Source organism: Antedon bifida, chromosome 8 (assembly GCF_963402885.1).
Source record: "Antedon bifida chromosome 8, ecAntBifi1.1, whole genome shotgun sequence".
NCBI lineage: Eukaryota > Metazoa > Echinodermata > Crinoidea > Comatulida > Antedonidae > Antedon > Antedon bifida.
The window spans coordinates 15,736,577-15,751,848 of record NC_136233.1 but is presented as its reverse complement, the minus strand read 5'-3'; the positions used below and the strand labels follow the sequence as shown (position 1 = coordinate 15,751,848).

The 15,272-nt window shown below is 33.0% G+C and overlaps 2 protein-coding genes and 1 long non-coding RNA gene across 3 annotated transcripts; 1 reads left to right on the top strand and 2 right to left on the bottom strand.

Moving 5' to 3' along the window:
* The first annotated feature begins 231 nt into the window (after positions 1 to 231).
* LOC144850917 (E3 ubiquitin-protein ligase MYLIP-like) lies at positions 232 to 10,845 on the top strand. The gene is made up of 5 exons (XM_078708432.1): positions 232 to 462; positions 988 to 1,181; positions 2,465 to 2,854; positions 5,458 to 6,692; positions 10,057 to 10,845. The coding sequence occupies exons 1-4, from the start codon at positions 331 to 333 to the stop codon at positions 6,044 to 6,046; spliced, it is 1,305 nt and encodes a 434-aa protein (XP_078564558.1). The 5' UTR covers positions 232 to 330; the 3' UTR covers positions 6,047 to 6,692; positions 10,057 to 10,845.
* On the bottom strand, positions 8,093 to 9,836 carry LOC144850931 (uncharacterized). Its single transcript, XR_013614137.1, has 4 exons — positions 9,821 to 9,836; positions 8,952 to 9,043; positions 8,730 to 8,793; positions 8,093 to 8,360 (listed from the first exon to the last, which is right to left on the bottom strand). It is a non-coding gene; the product is annotated as an uncharacterized LOC144850931 (long non-coding RNA).
* Positions 10,846 to 11,149: 304 nt separating the features above from the next.
* On the bottom strand, positions 11,150 to 15,149 carry LOC144850096 (neurotrypsin-like). Its single transcript, XM_078707290.1, has 7 exons — positions 15,003 to 15,149; positions 14,386 to 14,560; positions 13,787 to 13,944; positions 13,107 to 13,281; positions 12,746 to 12,888; positions 12,494 to 12,604; positions 11,150 to 12,169 (listed from the first exon to the last, which is right to left on the bottom strand). The coding sequence occupies exons 1-7, from the start codon at positions 15,058 to 15,060 to the stop codon at positions 11,838 to 11,840; spliced, it is 1,152 nt and encodes a 383-aa protein (XP_078563416.1). The 5' UTR covers positions 15,061 to 15,149; the 3' UTR covers positions 11,150 to 11,837.
* Positions 15,150 to 15,272: the final 123 nt, after the last annotated feature.

Genomic DNA, 15,272 nt, shown 5'->3' with positions numbered 1-15,272 from the left:
TTTTCGACGCTTCCATTATCAATAATAGGTAATTTTTATATATTTTTTAAGTTAATATTTAAATTAAAAACCATTTAGGCCTACATTAATTAAAATATAATTGCGGATACAAATTTAGTGTTAGGTATAAATGTTTATTACATTTTAAGCGTGGTTTATATCAACTAAATTGGTCTTAGTTTCCAGTCGGTATTATTTCCCATCAAAATTATAGTAAGGTGGTCTCTGCCTTCACGATAAAGACAAAATTCGTTCACGACGATAGTCTAAAAAAAGGCCCGTAAACTGGAGTTTGTTTTATATGCTTAGCTGTTCATGATTATATTTTAGATGTCGTTTGAAAAATACACACATTTTCCGCATGCTACTGGCAAGATGTTGGCACTTGTTAAAAAACCTGACAACTCAGTTGAGGAAATAGAAATAAATTCAAAACAAGTTGGCCAAGACTGTCTTGATGAGGTAGGCCTAAGTACCTTTTTTCTTACAGCTGATTGTTGTTGATGATTGATCGTGATGGACCTCTCAGTCATCTCCACCACCAAACCACACAGAGAGCCAGCAGACAACAGCAGGAGTCTGACTCTGAAACATGCATTTTGTTGTCAGTATGAATATGATTGTGATCTCTGTCGTCTTATAGCATAAGACGTAAATATGATATGCTAAAAAATTAATGTCAGTGCCTACTAGGCCTAGAATAATAGTAGCATAGGCTATGCATGTTACGCAATAATGTCATTTTTGTTGGTTATCTTACCTTGTTTGTTGATTGCGCAATCCAGTCCTCCTTTATCTACTCTCTCTAGCTAGCCTGGGCATAGATAGATAGCTAGAGGCTAGAGAGGCCTGGATATAATATTAAATATGTTTTTTGTGATAACATTACTATTGCTTTTGATAAGATCATCCTTTTAAAAAAAAGTAGCTAGTTGTAGGCCTACAGTACTAGCTAGTAGTAGTACAATTTGTTTCCTTTTTTTGTAGGTATGCCGGCGAATGAACATTGTTGAAGTTGATTATTTGGGATTAAAAATTGTGAAGAAAGGAGAAAGAAATTTACAGTGGTTAAATTTAAAAAATCCATTATTGCAACAACTTCAGGGCCATCAAGTTCATTGGCTAGAATTACGAGTCAAGTATCACGTTGAACCACACTTACTGCAACAAGAAACAACACGGTACGTTTTATTATTATTTATTATTTTCATTCATTAATTATTATTGCGTTCTTTACATCAATTTGTTTACTACAAAAATGATCTCTGTATGCTTAATGCTTAAATGCTTAAATATGTCATTTATTTATTTGTCAATGTGTTTATGTTAAGAAATGCTTATTTTTGTTATCCATCAATCAGTAACTAGCCTAGGGCCTACTAGTTGGAAACAAAATATTATTGTTTACATTGTATCTACATTTTATAACTTTAGCTGTAATATTTAGCATAAACAAATCTTTTTATATTGTAATAATATAGGTTAGGGTTTTTTCCATTGCTTTGTTCATGTACAACAATACCTATAGATAGCACTGGTACACATGACCAGTGATGTGCAATATTAGAGCTTATGGTAAACAGTACAGTAGCTAATTAACATACAATGCTATCTAACAGATAGTGTAAGTGTCGTTAGACCAAACACAAATATAGTAATTGCGTCATTATTCAATTCTACATTACACTAATACAAAATCCAAATTACTAGATTGATTTTTAAAATGATTTTTACTTTTTTAGAGCATTTGCACTTGTAGTACAGTACAGATATTAATATTTAATATTGTGATGAACAATTTACTAGACTACAGGCTGAGGCTAACTCCAGTATTACTAAAATTATTAACATGATATATTTTACTTGATTCGGATAGATGAGTTAGTAAAAATTAAAACATTTTTAAATGATTGAATGGGCCCTACTAGTAACAGTCTGATATGATTTATCAATGATTCCTGCGGCGTGTGTAAAAAAGGAAATTATATTTCACAATGGTTCCTGCTATTTTAAATTTCTTAAGGTTGCGTGAAAACATGTTTGTGCATAGTGTTCACTGAACCGTGTCTGTGTTTAACTCTTTCACTTTCTTCGTAGCTAGTGTCAATCAGATTGTTTTTTTGGGCATAGGATTTCGCAATAGGTTGTTTGTTCAATAGATACTCACCACATATTGCTCTAGACATTTTTTTTAAGTACTGTACTTAAGTATTGAATAAATAAATGAATAGAAAATATCCAAATGAATAGATTTCTAACATAGTTGCAAAAATCCTAAAATATGTAGATATTTTGTACTTTTCTTCACTTTACTTCATTTGTAATCTCTGTTGTTACTGTATCCTGATTATTAAAAACATGTGCTTTCTTTTCTATATACTTTGAGTGTGTTACTGTTATTTTAATAAAAAGTCTGATTCTTAAAATGTATATTATTAAAATTATTTTATTTATATTTCATTAGGCACCTCTTCTATTTGGATGCCAAGAAATGTTTAGAAAATGGCAATGTACAGAGGAAGAAAGCGGCGGTCATCACAGCTTTAGTTGCTCAAGCAGAACACGGAGACTACAACGTCCAACACCAACAGTATGACTTCTGCCCGACAAATGACCTAACGGACGAATTCAAAGTGATGGTCATTACGGAACATAATCGGATGAGGGGCATGCGCCGCTCGTCCGCAGAATATAAACTCCTGCAAGAGGCATACCCTCTTGAAGATTATGGTCTTGAATTCTGGCACACAGATTTAACAAAAGAAGATAATACTAACATGGCTTGCAGGTTTGGTGTTGGAAATGTTGGAGTGGTTGTAAGGTGGAAAGATAATGGTACGCCTGTTGAAAAAAGGTACGTTTTTTCAATAAGTAAGATTATTTAAAACTCTTGTTTTTATGTACAGTACAGTAGTTAATTTTAGCCATAGGCTCCATGCTATGAAAGCAAATTCTAAAGAGTGAATTGTGACACTTTGTACTAGTGTTATATTTTTAAAAAAAGAATACAAATTCAGTACCATTGATTTTAAAATTCATAGTATATACCAAGCCGGTGTTGTTGAACTTAAAAAAAAGTAATAATAAATAAAATAAAATTAATCTTAATCAGTGAAGAGTTAGATTACACTCTTCCCAGTCTTAATTAACAAAGAAACATACAATTAATTCTCAATAAATTAGAAGAGATGTTAAAAAAGAATGTTAACATTTAAGAAACATATTAGAATATAAAACCATGTAAGTAAAGAGAAAGAAAACTAGAAAAAAAAAGAACACTACTACAATGAAACTTCTAAATTCTGACTATTACCCATTGAAATCTTGGGAGTTTTGTACAATACTTTGCATCTACAATACATGTAATCCCTGACTACAAAAACATTAAAATTACACTGTACTTTCCTTCCAGTGAAATAAAATCAAACATGACATGACAGCTGATGTGTAAACAGATACAATACAAACATTTTTAAACAGTTCAAAGAGCAGGCTTATAAGGTTTTGAATGTTAACACTCAGATGCGTTTTAAAAGGATAACAAGAAAAAAGAATAGGATAACTCAGTTCAAAATGCTTTTAACGTAACAATAAAACAAGTAAAATCAAAGGCTTATTGTAGAGTATAAACAGCTGATAGCGAAGGCTAGAGAATAACCAATGTGTTAAAGGGTTAGTAATGAGGATTAGTCATAACGTTTCACATGCTGCATCACATATTAATGCATCAGCTACTCATGCTGCAAACTCACAAAGGCAAATTGAGCTAAACTGCTGCTGCTGCGACTGACCTGGGGAACCAGTACGAAAACTGTCTTTGTTTCCTCACTTTCTTGTTCAAAAATGAAATGTACAGGATTATTAATTATGCATTCATACTAGAAAAACATTGCATACAAATTTGAAATTGCATTCTTGATTTTTTATAAAATTTGTTTAATATTATTTTATTTTATATAATAAGAACACTACATAATATATATACAATTTTGATAAATTTGGCATAACATTGATATTATTTACAATATAAAAAAAGTAACTTATGAATTAAAATTATAATCTTCCTTGCAGTACACTGAACATACTTAACTAATAAATAAATAAACTAATTATAAATTAACTTTTAAGGAAATGTCTTCTTTACTAATTTAATATCAATGCTTATTAGAATTATTTCATAATAAACTAAAGCTCTGTCTACACTATCAAACTTTATGTGACAAAAAATGTGATGTGCCCATTGAACATTATGTCATGTGTTAACTGTACTACCATATTTTGGGCAAATCATTACCACATTTGGGCATATCGCACTTGTTTTGTCAAACTAGTTTGGTAGTGTAGACAGAGCTTTAGATTTGGCTATCATTATAATAAGGGATACATGTACATTATTATGACTACAGTACAGTAAATACTGTAAAATATATTTAAAAAATAATGGATAATTTAAAATATAAAAAAAATTTTAAATGTAATAATAACGTGAAATGAATTTGTAACAAAGTAAGTTAAAACACAATGACCAAAAAGACGTATGCATTGATAAGCAGAAGGGTCATTGGCTTTTTCCACACAATCATCTCTATTAGACCTTGAAATAATCGGACAACAATCAATCAATTATGACAAAAAATTTGGGACTATTAAAATTTAAGCAAATATTCCAGTCTTCAGGTGTTGTACAGTAAACCTCCTAACAAAAATATTGAACAGATGGCAAATATTTTTGTGAAGAAATCTTATTATTTGCAGAGAATGTGTACTCTGATGTGGAAATGATGTTTTTCGCTATAATAGCAATTATGCAATGTATCTATTTTTAGCGCTGTTGCCAACTCATAGTCTTTATCAATAAATTTGGTAATATCCATTTTAATCAGAGGGGGTGTGATTGCTTTTAGATAATAAAGTTTAAAAAAAGTAAATATTCTATTGTTCATTTATCAGAATAAACAAATATTTTAAAAATTAAATTGTCTTGAAAGTATTGTTGATATAAAGACAAATGGGTATAAATAGTTCTGGAAATTACATATCGATAATTTATTATACCATAGCTACACAGATGATAATGCCCAAGTCCACAGGAAATTTCTGCTAGCATGCAACACTAAATTCCATGCTTTTGAACTCTGCTTTAGATTACATCATAAACAATTTTTGAACTTCACCAAGAAATGTCAATTATATTTATTTATTTAGTCTTTAAAATCTACAGTACAAATGATATTGTAATTATTTAAGTATGTACAAATTTAAACTTTTAATTTTATACTGAATATCCAATATTTATATTTTTGTATGTATTGTACAGTATAATGATCATGAAACTGTATAGGTAACATGGTAATAAATAAATAAATAAAACATTTAATACAAAAAAATATGAAAAAGTATTTAGTTTAGCAGTGCTGTAATCACTAATTATAGTGAATCTTTTTTTTTTAATTATAGAATTTTATACAGTGCATTAGTGGGCAGTGGAACAGACGGAAGGTATTGCGATATTTCATTTAGAACGGACGATTATGACACTGATAGTATGCGATTCAAATTTGGCAATAAAGAACAAGCAGAAGGCTTTTACAGAGCTATTATAGAGTCCTTAACATTTTTCGATCGAGATACAGTCTCTGAAGAAGTACTTGGCCAGTTTACAAGAGATTTGAAAGGTACTTTAGCGTCGTTGTTTAAAGAGAAAACGACAGTTGGTAAAAAGTACATGTTTGATATTAGAAGGACAGCAAAAGAAGTGTATGACTACACAAGAAGACAATTATTTGTAACCGAAAGTAAAAATCCCTTCGCAAATATTCCAGAGGACGGACTCAACATTGATCTTGATAAACCAACGGACGATAGTTTCAAAACGAAAGAGGAAGAAATACTGATATGTCGTATTTGTATGGTCGCTTGTATCGACACGGTGTTTCAGTGCGGACACATCAGTTGCCAAGATTGTGCGAGGAGGTTAAATGAATGTCACATGTGCAAAGGAAGCGTTGATCCAGCCATTCACATATATTTGCCAACATCGTCATGAGCTGGGGCAAAAAACTGATGCTCATACCACCTTGACTGTTGTGATGGCAACTGTAAACAAATGTGAATGATGTTTATACAGACTCCATCCAAACTGTTTAATATAATGTGCAATGATGCTGTTCCTCTGTCAAAGACTTGTCAGAACTCCTGTATATTCTTCTACTGCAGAATAAATACCTGAAATTTCACATTTCATGATAATATACAGATGTTGTGTGTGATGTTGTCCTATACTGAATGAAACCCTTGTTCAAACGTTTTTTCTATTAGAAAGAATATGTACTGTAAATGGTCACAATGCAAAGCTTGGGTTGCTCAACCAATGCATTTTATTAGATTTTTTAACCCCAGTTTTCATATAAAGTAGTCTTAATAAAAGTCCCTGTTTGTAAATATAGAGATATAATTATTTAATAATGTGATCTTTTTGTCCTATTTGTTAATATGTAATACCTGTACAAAACTCCCTGTGCAAACTCTACCTAAAATGCAATGCAAGTTTGTATGAAATATTTTGATAAAAAATAATATATTTGTTGTAGATAATTGATCGGTTAAGTTAAGGAAGAAAAACGTTAAAGTTTAAGGCAAAAGTTAGTACCGTTTTTTAAGTTGCGAAGGTAGTTTCTTTTTTAAACATTAAGGCTGGTATTCATGAAAGGGGACTATCTTTAGTCCTGGACTATCCTTAGTCCTGGACTATCTAGTCCAGGACTAAGGGTAATCCTGGACTATCCTTGATATCGTATTCATGAAACCTGGACTAACTAGTCCTGGATTAAGCCATGGAAAATTACAGCAGCTAGGTGGTCCATGATGTTTCCTTCTAAACTTGTTCTAAACACGCTAGCATTGCATTCGCGTACTACGCGTCCAGGGTATAATTTACCCTGCACAAGTTCAACTAGAGGTCAGATTATAGGTTCTGCACACAGTACTTGTACACGTGTGACAGATGCCTGATGAATAAATAGTAACATAAAACAACCAATTTTGCCATTAAACCAGAAGCATAAATGAAATTATTGGAAAACAAAGTAAGTCTTGAATATTTAAAGAAGACTCTTGTGTAATTTTATTTGAAATTGAATTTTAAGGCGAACTTCAGGCCTAGCATATGCCTAGCTAGCTAGCCTAGTAGTAGTAGGCCTACCTTGACATTGTTGGCCTAGCCTACCTCTCCCTACCTAGACTAGCCTAGGCGCAACTACTATCTAGGCCTAGTATTCCTACCCACTATTCTACCTATAGTCCTAGGCCAACACTAATTTCACTAAAAATATGGCCTATTACCTAGGCTAGTTCCAGTAGTAACTACTGTCTACTCTTTTCTTTAGATCTAGACTAGCCTACCCTAGGCCCTAGCTAACTTCTAGGCCTATATTATATATAGGAGGATTATGAAAGACTCCTTCTACTACTGCTACTACTAGTAGTAGTGCTACTATCCAAAGGGCTAGTACTGGGCCTAGTAGTATTTTTTTATATTTTGTTTAAAAAAATGGATGCATCATTTGTTATTAATTGATCTGTTACAGTAGGTTGATTCATAATAATATTATATGATGATTAAATTTAAAAAAACTAGGCCTAACCTAGCTAGCTGCAACCTTGTCCATCTAGTTCCTACTACTAGACTAGAGAGTAGAGCAATAGCCTGCCTTCTACTAGCTACTGACCAGGGTAGTCTCTCCTGGTAGTAGGCATAACAATAACATATGCATTATTTAATTGAAGATCTGTGTTCCATAAGATTTAAAATGAGATAACACAATATTTATTGTAAATTACCTTTTTTTTTATCTACACAGATTTTCAAGTCAGCAAGGCATCAACATTGTTTAAAGACTGATTAAATTAAATACTGTTATTAGGACTATACTACTATTTTCATTGTTGGAGCTGTGGTTGCAAAAGTATAAACTGCAGAATTGAGAATTGGACATAAATAATTCAAGACAAGTCACATGATGACCATCTTTAAGTAACAAAACTATTTATTTTGATGACAATTGTATATAATATATATTTCAGTCAGGAATTATTTATCTAAATAAAAGTTGGACAGAATGCTGTGATTTGAACATGAATGTATTACAGTAATATGGTATTTGAATTTATTTATTTACTGTTTTTGAATAAACAATAGAGTAATTTAAAAAGTTTCATATGTGGTTTTTATATGGATTTTCTTATTTTCATTTATTACTACACAAGTACAATTACTTGCTAAAACGTATACAATTGTTTTGATAGTCCTGTTTCTCTCTGCATGATTATTGTGCTCCATCCAGGTTTGTTAGCAATTGTATCTAAAAAAAAAATTTAAATAATGTTAAATTACATCCAAACAGCTTTACAACTGAAAGACAGTACAGATAATAGCGGTAGACGATAGACAATCGCTAGCCCTGGCCAATAAAGACTGTAGGCTTACAAGCCTAGATAATTTGTCACAATACTCCACTTCATTTTTGTTTTCAATAATACCTCTTTAACTTGTACTCGAATAATTATGATAAAAATATCCAGAAAATTAAGCCTTCCCCCTATATAACTATAAAGTGGGTGGATCCAGGATTTTTTAATTCGATCCCCCACCCATCTTGTGTAGTTTGCAGGATGCAATTTTTTTAGACAATTTATTAATACATTTTAAATATTTGTCTTTATCTTATTACCTTACTTGACCGACAGCATCATTCCATGTAGCCTAATATTGACCAGATATATGTGTTCAGCAGTCTAAACCAATAGAAAAATAAATGAAATTAAACTATATTATCTAAAAAAATATTGAAACTATTACTAGCCTAGGCCTATTTACATTTATTATGCCAAATTAAAATTAATTCAAGAGGTTGTATATAAATTGTTTTATTTTTATCTTATTAATACTGTACCTTCCTGACCAACAGCAGCATTCCATGTAACTAGGACGGTAGTGGAGGCATATAATATTCACCAAACATTTGTTCAGCTGTCTAAACCAATACTAGTAGAAAAATAAATAAATGATATTAAAATATATACAGTATCTAATATTTACTACTAACTATTAGCCTAGGCCTATTGCATTTATTATGCTAAATTAAAATTACTTCAACAGGACGTCCTATGTAAATTGATCCAATATTTTGAAAATACCTAACACTGCATTCCAGTCTAGGCCTAGACAAGGCATACTAAGTAATACAAGGTATGCCTACAATAGGCTAAGACTACTGTTTACTGACTACCTGATGTAGGGCCTTGCAATGCCCATCGACTTAGCCAATGGCAGAGTCTAGAGAGGCCTAGTTAATTAGTAGTAGGCCTAGGCTACTAGAACTAGGTACTCTATCTAGCTAGGCTTACTAAATACTAGACTGCGGCCTAGTTAGCTAGCTAGGCTATATCCATCTATCATCATTTTTAACAAAAATTATAACAATGTAAAATATATTACAAATTAAGATATATAAAGTGATTTACATCTTTAAAAAAAGTTAAATGTGCGCTTAATGAACAAATCATTTTAACACTAGCAGTATAGGGTGGTTGCTAGGCAATATCGCCCTAGGCAAGCGCTGTCAGAATTGAAACTGTGGGCCTAGCTTTTGGGCCTAGATTAAACACACTAAATTAACTTACTAAATATAATTTTTTTACTTTCTAAAGTACTTTATTATATTAAATATACGTTATATTTACTAATTTGATACAAATAAAAATGATTAATAATATTTTGTTTCTTAAATATGGTTTTAAAGTTGTCACACTTGTAACCTACCTTACCTCAGGCCGCCATTTTTTTCGAGCTATTCTTGAGATAGTCCAGGACTAACTTTCTTAAACCTACCCCTTGGGTGGACTATCTTTTGCCGGTTTTAGTCCAGGTTTAGTCCAGGTTTAGTCCAGGACTAAAGATAGTCCCCTTTCATGAATACCATTTCAAAATAGTCCAGGACTAAATCCAGAGATAGTCCAGGACTAAAGTTAGTCCCCTTTCATGAATACCAGCCTAAGTACATTAGATCATAAGATTTATTAAATTACTAGCATTCCAGTGTTTCCTTTACAAACTTTTGTTTGCTTAATTATTTTGCATTTCATCCATGATATGGAAAAAAGTATTTGTTTTATATATTTTAGTACAGTATTACAGTAATAAAATTCCTTATCAAAACTGACTATTTAGAATTTTGTAAATCTATAGACTTGAACCCACTATTCGCTTAATTATTTTGGGTACTATGCAAAACTACCGTAACATTTAATAATTTGTGAAATTGATTTTCTTGAATTTACACATATACAAAAATAATAATATGTTGATTGGGAAACAAATATTTGATTAAGAAAAAAACAAAACTTGTCTTCAATTGCGGTAGAAAAAGTAGTTTTTGGTTTTTTTTAACATTTTAAACTGTTTTCAATAAAGGAGTTTATTTTGGTTAAATATTGGCCAAGAATTTTGACCAAAAAGAAACATTTTTATTTCAAGAAAAAACGCATGTTTTCCACACAAATTTTAGGATTGTAGAAATAATTTTAATGCCTGTGTATATGATAAAAGAAAGTCAATTTTGATACAAATGCGATAGTATTATATATTAATTTATTATTTTCCCGCGGTAACCATTTTTGTATTGTTTGTGAAAACCTGAAATTCTCATGTAATGTAAGGATTCAATGTTATTGTCTTGTTATGTTCTTTCTTGCTCATCTCATATAGATGTAGTCGAGCTATTTGTTTATTTTACCATTTGTCATAGTTTCTTTTGTGAAATTAAATAAATGAAAACGAAAATTGTACTACTTGATTTTTTGCTTATCATTTTTGGTGATTGTTAAAATACAAGATCGAGCAATTTATTTGGACTGGTTGCTTTTATTTTGATACAAAAATTACCTCATTATAAAAGAAAATCATGAAAAGTGATACAGTATTTGCTTTTTGCATTTGGTATGAGGATGTCAATGGGCATCTCACCTTTCGCCCCCCCCCCCCCCCCCCCCCCAGGTGTATGGGCAGCGGGGGGTACCCGGCAGACTCCCATTTTCTTTTTTTTACATCACATTGTAGATTAGTGCGCTCAGATTACTAGAGGGCGCCCTATACATTTATTTGAACGTCTTAACTAGGTTTGGTATAGATATGCCTATATTAACAATGTTAGGAACATCACTCTAAAATCACTAGGCTGCGTTGGGCGGCCGTAGAAATAATTTATTCAATCGTCGAATGTAATAACAATATGAATTTTACATATGATTTCCTTTTCTTTGTGATTTTTTCTCTCACTTTCTAGTCTAAGACTACAGAAAATAAATTTCTCTCTGTAAGCTACCTGCAATATTTTATGTAACAATTGTAACTATATATTGCTAAATAAATGTGAATCTGAATTAAATATGGAATATTACTAATTAAGCTATATTTCGTAACAGGATTTTAACACTTGCGGTATGAAAATGATTACACTAATAAATGATTATACAAATTACTGAAACCGCAACATAATTATGCGTACGTGATGATATAGCCTACACGGCCACCGGAGGCTTCGAACAAACAAACATAATAGTCCAGGATCGAACGCGTCCATTTAACGCATCATAATAGTATCGTGGTAAAAAAAAATGTCCGTCCCGTCACGTTTTTATTTAAACGAATTAAAAGCATGGATACATTTTACCCATGAAATGTACGTGAAACAATACTGTTTACATAGAGGGCGGTACGGTATATACGTAAGTCAAATGGGTACTCTATTGTATAATTTAATATATAACTACATAACTTATTATTCATTAAATTGTTCTTCATTCCAACGATTTTCATCAATGTCAATGTCTGTATGATACGATCTAGTCTCATCTAATTTGTCTCCATCATCACCATAATACATGTCCACCTCCCCCTCCTCCATGTCCATTTGTTCTACACTCGGAGCTGTCGGGATAACCACCACAACATTTTTATCGACATCTCTATTAACAGCCTTCATTATCATGTAACTTATTAATACGAAAAGAAAGAATGTTACTAAGCAGACAACGATGGTGATGGTGATAACTACTCCCAGTTGTCTGGTGCCTTCTGGACTGGAGGGGTTATAGCTGTTTTGTGCCTCAGCTGAAATAAAACAAAATAGTTCATAGTGTGTGTTGACCTGGGCCTCCCTGATTAAATAAAGTTGAATTGAATTGTATTATATAAGCTTGGTTCCTACGTAAGCGCGCACCGTTAGTTATTGACCAATCGCGATGGATAACCAAGGCATGTCGCTGGTGATTGGTCAAATCTTTTGCGAACTGATGCAACAATCAGTAACATAACGTAGACCTAAAGCCTTGAATTACACTCGAAAAGTACATTTTTGTTATTGAGCAGTGCTATTATTCCTATAGCTAGCTATATTAATAAAAAGTAATGCAACCGCCATGCAGCTCCTCTTACCCTCGCATAGGTCACCCTCAAATCCCGTATCACAGGTACACACACGGTTACCACTGTTCGTTATTTGACAACGACCATTATTTTGACAGGGCTGACTTGAACACGCATCACCTTGGATTAAAAAAAAAGTTAATAAATATAGTAATTAGACTTAATAGAAAATTGTTGAGTCGAGTATTTCACGCACAGAAGAAATCTATTTACTAATTTTCTTGTTGAAAAGCGACCTCTCCATTAAAAAAATACCCCCACCTTGACAATCCACACCCGCGTCTCTTTGATGACTACACAACTCAGAATCAGGATTTTTAGTGTACGTGCATTCACTTAGATTGCTTTCACTGCCGTTGCATTTAAAACCTGCAAAACCCACAGTTCCGGTACCTTCACCGAACCTATAATATTCAACAAATAATCAAACTGTGTTTTAGTAATCTAAAAAAGTCGAATGTGAACAACATATTTGTGTATCTGTTATACATTATAATAGCCCTCATTGACTTTGTTAAATAAATGCGTTATTCGTGATAGAAAACGCGTCGCGTGTTCTCGTAAGCGTTTTGCATACAAAAGTACGACATATTGCCTCAAATTGGTGTGGTACAGTACTTACAAAGCTTTGCCTACAGCAACGGCTCTAGTTTGTTCAGATCGGCCTGTAAAATGACGACAGGCAACTTCTGCATCGTTGTCATCCCATCCTTCGTCGCAAACGGTGACCCAGTTGCCATCCATATACAGCTCAACACGACCTTCAGTATCACTCTCAGATAAATGAATATCATAGTCTAAATTAGAGGCATTAATATGATGATGATGATTTTTAAAAAGGTGAAAACTTAAGCATAAGAAGATATAAGATAAGCATGGTAATGGAGCAGATGGTGCCCGAGAGGGTGGTGAAAATGAGAACGTTGTTATGGTGATAATTAGACAGGTTAGTGTCGAAGGACTGAGGATGGTGGTGAGTAAGCTCTGTCTACACCTTTGAAACTATACTTTACAAAAAGTTTGATATACCCAAATATGGTAGTGATATGCCCAAATGTGATAGTGATATGACATCATCATGTCCGTTATGGGCACATCACATTTTTTGTCACATAAAGTTTGATAGTGTAGACAGAGCTTATAAGGAATGATGAAGATGGCCCACGCTGTACATGCTGGGAGAGTGAGAATGATGGTAAAATAAAAACAATATAAAATTGATGTGCCCAAGTATGGTAGTGATATGCAGTCATCGTGTCCATATGGTACATCACAAAGTATTATGTGTAGACAGAGTAATACCTTTATAGCATCGTATCCCAGCAACCTGCGCACCAGGACAATCCTGAGCCTCTACGACGACCGATTCATTTTTACACTTAGTCAGATTCTCTTCGTCTCCATTACAATCAAATTCATAGTAGTGTATTCTACCTTGCCAGCCACTGAACTTAAAGTTCCTAACGCAAAAAAACCCTTATATTATATTGAATTTGTGGAAGTGCACGTGTCGAAACTAAAACTGGATTATGGTCGCCACGGTCCATATTTTTATTTTTGTCATGTATTATGCAAGAATGGAATCTCGTGGGAATGAGTAGGCCTATTTCAAATCATCCGATTGTAATCATTGTATAACCCATTGACCCACTAACCAATTTAGATTTCTCCACACTAAGAATGAACACACAAATGTGAACTTCCACCCAATCATCGCACAACCACCCCCGGGATAATGGTGGTACCATGGTCGACTCAATGCTTAGTTATAGCTACAGTAGGCCTACCCACTACTACGACGCAGCGCAAGGACGTAAGCGCAGCAGCGCAACGGGTCCGGTAATCCACCGCGTCTTGTGGTCAATTATTAGGGCATGTACTTAAAATATAATAGTTCTTACTGAGAGCCAACATATGCAATTCCTGAATTGCCGAGACCTAGCTGTCTACAGGCGACTGCTGCATCCTTGTCGTCCCACATGTAATCGCATATCCTGCCTTCATATTTACTGTCTGTTAGTGTGACAATGAATCCCTCGTAATCAGTCTCTCCTCCTCGCAAAGATATTGTAAAACCTGTTAAAAACGAATAATGTATTTTCAAAAATATTTGAAGGTGAGATCGAAGGGGAAGGGGAGGCGTGGATGGATAAAGAAATTAGAATGAAACATCGGTTTAAACGTTAGGCCTATTGTGGAAGTACCGTACATAAGTATTTAAAGAAAAAACAATTCTCTGTGCCAAGATGAGATCATCTACGAACTTGTTATGTATTAAAAAATAACAAAATACTGAGCATGGGTTGTTGTAGTTAATAAAAGTAAGTACAATATAAACGTAAAGTATTGTCAAAATGGACCGCTTTTGATACCATTGCCTCTAACATTAAAACAAAAAAATCTATAATACAGCACGCCCATTAATGTTTTTAAAACTTTGACATACTAACAGTATGCCTGACTAATTTAATGAAATTTAAGTTTAGTCTACCTGAGTGACGTAATACAAGGTACCTACTTTTCTTTCCATTGACTAATACCAATAAGTTGGCCAAGAACACAGACAAAGTGCGCATCTTCTAATACAAATATAGATCAACTATTATTATACTCTATCGTCTGACATTTACAGTTGTAATAATATTCTACCAGTAATCATCAGAAACAATGGTAAGACCGGAAATGACGTTGAATTATTTCAGTCCCGAGGTGGTTCTTCACGATTACGCATAAGGAGGCTATGACGAAGCCAAAACACCAACACAACAAATACAAATTTTAAGTATAA

Bases quoted from the DNA above. Each gene is read 5' to 3' on its own strand.
- LOC144850096 (XM_078707290.1), bottom strand. From the start codon at position 15,060: ATGCGCACTTTGTCTGTGTTCTTGGCCAACTTATTGGTATTAGTCAAT. The intron at 12,889-13,106 runs GTAAGTACTGTA...TGAATATTATAG, and splicing joins GTTGCTGTAGGCAAAGCTTT to GTTCGGTGAAGGTACCGGAA. The intron at 12,605-12,745 runs GTGGGGGTATTT...TTTTAATCCAAG, and splicing joins CGCGGGTGTGGATTGTCAAG to GTGATGCGTGTTCAAGTCAG.
- LOC144850917 (XM_078708432.1), top strand. From the start codon at position 331: ATGTCGTTTGAAAAATACACACATTTTCCGCATGCTACTGGCAAGATG. The intron at 1,182-2,464 runs GTACGTTTTATT...ATATTTCATTAG, and splicing joins CTGCAACAAGAAACAACACG to GCACCTCTTCTATTTGGATG. The intron at 2,855-5,457 runs GTACGTTTTTTC...TTTTAATTATAG, and splicing joins GGTACGCCTGTTGAAAAAAG to AATTTTATACAGTGCATTAG.